At 49.0% G+C, this 4649-nt stretch overlaps 1 protein-coding gene across 1 annotated transcript; it reads left to right on the top strand.

The window, feature by feature from the left end:
- Positions 1–2245: 2245 nt before the first annotated feature.
- LOC146186580 (U-scoloptoxin(01)-Er1a-like) lies at positions 2246–4080 on the top strand. The gene is made up of 2 exons (XM_084608064.1): positions 2246–2305; positions 3799–4080. The coding sequence occupies exons 1-2, from the start codon at positions 2246–2248 to the stop codon at positions 4078–4080; spliced, it is 342 nt and encodes a 113-aa protein (XP_084464190.1).
- Positions 4081–4649: the final 569 nt, after the last annotated feature.

Genomic DNA, 4649 nt, shown 5'->3' with positions numbered 1-4649 from the left:
AACAGAGTTATCTGTGAGAGGAGTGTGCAACACAACTATCATCGCACTTACTATTGGGGCCCATGCGCAAGAAGAAACAGGAAAACATGATAAAGGTATAACATGCGTTAGATCTCATCGACCTGTCTATCGCCGTGGCTGCTGCGAGCTCGATGGGAGTAGTTGTATGGACTTAGTTGGGTGGAATTCACTGGGTGGGGGTGGACGCACTTGGGGAGAAAATAACTCCAGTATGAATGTTCAGATAACATTTATACGAACCTCACTTCCAAGTCCGATGGAGCCGGAACATCACGTTCTGAGCAACTGCAGTGTACATGAACATGGATGATGCTGCATACGCGTCTACCGAACAATCTTCGGCCTCAGATTCGAAGCAGACCTCTCTTCCTTTAATTAAAGGTCTACACGTGAATACAGTAGTAGGTTTCTCCTCACTACCGACCCTAATCCTGATCTCTAATTTTTTTTTTCTAGTCTTCCGTTCAAGGTGGTATGGTTATGGAGGTCTTTTATTTGAAAATTATATATGCATGCAATGGAGAACGCCTGAACATTCGTAACAAGTAAAACCGCTCTCATAGTCGCAAGAAAACGTTTCTGGTTAGGAAGAGGACGGCTCCCCTCCTTTGAACCAGGAAAACTGTATATATCTCTACTAACGAGCTGGTCTTAAGTACTGACTTTATTCCATGCAATGTCGTCTCTAGAAATCAGCTGATGCAAAGCGGTCTCTTATCTGAAATAGTAACGATAATTACGACCACTGGGCATCGGGAGCAGCCTCCGTGTCGTCGCTGCTTGAGCGAGTTCGCTGCCTGTGCATATCTAGTACGTGCTAGCCCAGGAAAACACGAAGGTCACCGTTTGCCGCAGATATATATATACGGCCGATTTATGCATTCTGGCTACGTCGTCGCCCCCTGAAATGGTCTTACAACCTTCTACACTTTCGTCGGCTGCCTTTAAAGCTTATCTTTCCCCTTCTTCCGCTCTTGCATGGCATTGCTTCTAGCGAGCCGAACTGGCTGTTTTTTTTTGTTTTTTTTTTATGTGCGGCCGCAGCTTAAAAAGGATCAAGGAAGTTGTTTGCTAAATAAATTCACTAATCTAAGCTACTAGTTGGCAAACAGCTCCCACGAGAAGAAAACTTCTCAGGCAAGAGCTTCGGCTTTACACCCCCCGAGTGTCACAGAGTTCAAGGTTTCCTGCAGGGGAATATACATAGACGAGGCCCATCAATATATTATTTTCTGATAGACGTAGAGCGTACAAATGTGTTAACTGGCTATCGTGGCACACGTAGTTTTGCCGTGCTTTCTTTGATTGATGGTTTGGTTTGGTTTGGTTTGTGGGATTTAACGTCCCAAAGCGACTCAGGCTATGAGAGACGCCGTAGTGGAGGACTCCGGAAATTTCGACCACCTGGGGTTCTTTAACGTGCACTGACATCGTACAGCACACGGGCGCCTTGCTTTTCGCCTCCATCGAAAAGCGGCCGCCGAGGCCGGGATTCGATCCCGCGTCCTTGGGGCACAGTAGTCGGGCGCCGTAACAACTGCACCACCCCGGCGGGGCATTTCTTTGATTGAAATGTGTGCTATGAAGATTCTGACATCCTACTTCATAGCTATATTCTTCTTCTCTAGTTAAAAAAGAAGCGCGTAAGTTTTGGTGCTTATAGATGTTCTGTAAGTTAAATCAGGCGCAAAAGGTGGGTGTGATAGCGATTTGTTTAAGAGTCTGCGTGACATGTGTTTCATCAGCGAGCTTACTGCAAAAACCAAACATCTACATTCTTCTCTATTAATTAGAAATTCATCCGACAAAAAATAGAAAAGCTAACCGTGAATTGAAGCTAACTTAATTCGCAGTTCGCTTAAATGCTAAATTATATGCTTGCAGTATCAAGAGTCGTACGAAAGAAAAAAAAAACGTCTGCTTAGAAGATAGTGATTAAATTCGGTAAGCAAAGCCCGCTACGATACGATAGAAAAAAAAATGTGTTTAATTTTAAAGATGATGTGTCAACTATGTCAGCGTGTAACAGCAGATTCTGTTGGCTATTAAAAGCTTGTAACAAATTTACTTTTAGGTTCCGAGTGAGAGATGCGCTATATCAGTGTGTCTTATTCCTGGTGTACACTGGATAACGTTTCTGACCAGCTGTTTGGGCAAGGAATTGTTTTGTGTGCATCTGCTATCCATTTCTCAACGTAATCGCTGAGACTAATATATTGTGTTCATGTTCCTTTTCTTTATTTCTTCAGCCCTGTACCTGGTTTGCGGAAAGTCGCTCCACAGGGTGAGTGCACAGCAGTTTCAAGTGATCCCCCCCTTCCGTTCTCAAGGAAAAAGGAACCTTTTCCTACAGAAAAGCACTGTATACAGATATTCGTGGTCGTTTAAAAATGAGCGTGTTGTAGCTTCATTCTGCTGTTTTGATTTGCATTGCACTGGCTTTTTATCTAAGAAAGATTACCGAACTCTTGCTCAGCGATGCCACTGCGCGGATTACTGCTGACATTTGGCGAAGGCGCTACAATGGAGACAAAGAAAAAATGCATCCGACTCGCTTCTTTCAGTTTCTTCAGGTGGCAGGATTTAGCGGCTACAGGCATGGCAGAGCCTCACGCATAGCCTCTTCCCGACGCGTGGGGAGAAAGAAAGTTGTCAGCAGAGGTCTATTGAGTTAAATCCTTTCAGGTAGCAAACGGTAGGCAAGGTATACCTCAGCTATTTTCTTTTTTTTTTTTTTTTTTGCTCTTCTTGGACAAAGCCGTAAACCAGCAGGAGGCGTCCGGACGGTTGTATAAAAATTATCGCCAGCGCGCGAGGAATTAACGTCCTTGGAACGGTCACGCAAGAGCAAACACATCCTCGGCCCGCGGCGGTGTACGGCCAGGAAGCGTCCGTACGACTCTCGCGCGCGTGGTCGCGCACTTGGCAAATACTGCACCGCGGCGAGCGCTGCCACATCGCTGATTTACGGACACAGGTAGTCCCGACGGTGGGGCCAAGCAGCGCGGGCGCCCCATCGGGCCACGCTGCGTGCCAAAGCGCCTTGATACTGACATTGTGTGCCCGCCCGCTGCAGGCTCCGGGATTAATGGCGGAGTCGCAGTGGGGGGCTCTGATGCGCAACCCGTCCGAGGGACGCAACACAGTGACGCACGCCGCGGTCGGTCTCTCCCTGCCCCACGTAGCCTTGGCGCTCAATAGAGTCGCCAGAAGCTACGGGCTCTGGCGTCCGGCCTCCGACGCGCAAGTAAACTGTATACGCATTGTTGCGCTCAAGGAGCGACGCAACGGCGAGAATCCCGGCGCACAGCTCGTTGGCCGGCGAAGAATAGCGAAGCGATCCGACGACCCGCGGACCGAACGGTCCTTTACGCGACGCTGACGCGCCGACTCCCTTTCGAATTGCTGCCCATTGTCGTGCCTTTATAACGTCGCGAGGCGGCGCGAAATTGAATGTCGTTATAGAGAAAGGCGCGAAAGGTTGATACCTAGCGCGTTGTCGAGAAGGCGTTTGTGCAGGCGTATTGGTATGCGCGAATGCGCGCATTGCCGAATTCCACAGTATTTGTGATCTGCAGTATTGTTCCGCGTTGAGACACAGAAGATGTGCTGGTTCTCACCTTCCCTTAACGCAATGAATACAGTATAACTTGCACAACAATCTACTCTGTGTGGCTGTTGCCTCGTAATGATCATTCAATTTTTCTTAGATGGAGGTCTTATTTGTCTGGACCTCGGACTTTGACACGTTTCTTGCTCCTCTCTTTACTGACGCAGGCGAAGCGATGGGAAGAGTTTCCAGACGTTGAATTCCACTTCGACTGCAGCGACAAGCCGATCGGCTTTTACGCCGACATGGAGTTCGACTGCAAGATCTTCCACATGTGCGACGCTTACGGACGTAGGGTGCCGCACATCTGCGCCAACGACACGGCCTTCAACCAGCGGTACCGGGTCTGCGATTGGGAATACAACGTCAACTGCGCGGACTCGCCCAACTACTTCTACCTCAACGACCTGACCTACGAGACCGAGCCCCCAACCAAGGCCAAGGCCTAGCCCACCAGATAGATAGATAACGACACTGCGCACTGACTCCATACCCCCCGACCCGAGATCCTCCCCACAATCCCCACACTCCGCATCCTCCCTTCCCATCCCCCCCCCCCCCCCCCCCCCCCGTCCCATTCATTTTCTAAACCACCTCCCAAGAATGGCGTCCAGGCCGTCCTTAGCGCTCAGCTACTTGCATGGGTTTTCTGCGCAGATCGGTCTAAAGCAGCCGTTTACGTGCTTCCTCTGTCGTTTCAACGACATTCAGAAAACCTCACCTCAAATGTTTTGTGGGGATCTGTTGAAGTTTCCGTCGGCATCTGAGCAGTCCCAGGCCAAGCAAACACAAACACTGCTTCAGGCCGACCTGCTAGGAAATCGAAGCGGCGTCATATACTCGGTTGCAACAAGAGACAGTTCGCGAGGAGATAGCAAGTGAGCCGATGAGTGGCTTGATCGCATTTTCACCACAGGATGGGCGGATAATACGTTTGAAAAAGAGTGCTTGCAGCAGAAAAAAAAATCGCTGAATGACATGTCGTGTGCTGCAACGCTGTCGTCGACTGAATGTGTGA

This window comes from Amblyomma maculatum, chromosome 6 (assembly GCF_055883805.1).
Source record: "Amblyomma maculatum isolate TAMU_Amacu chromosome 6, ASM5588380v1, whole genome shotgun sequence".
Classification (NCBI taxonomy): Eukaryota; Metazoa; Arthropoda; class Arachnida; order Ixodida; family Ixodidae; genus Amblyomma; species Amblyomma maculatum.
The sequence above is the reverse complement of the archived record's forward strand: the minus strand, read 5'-3'. Positions and strand labels throughout refer to the sequence as shown.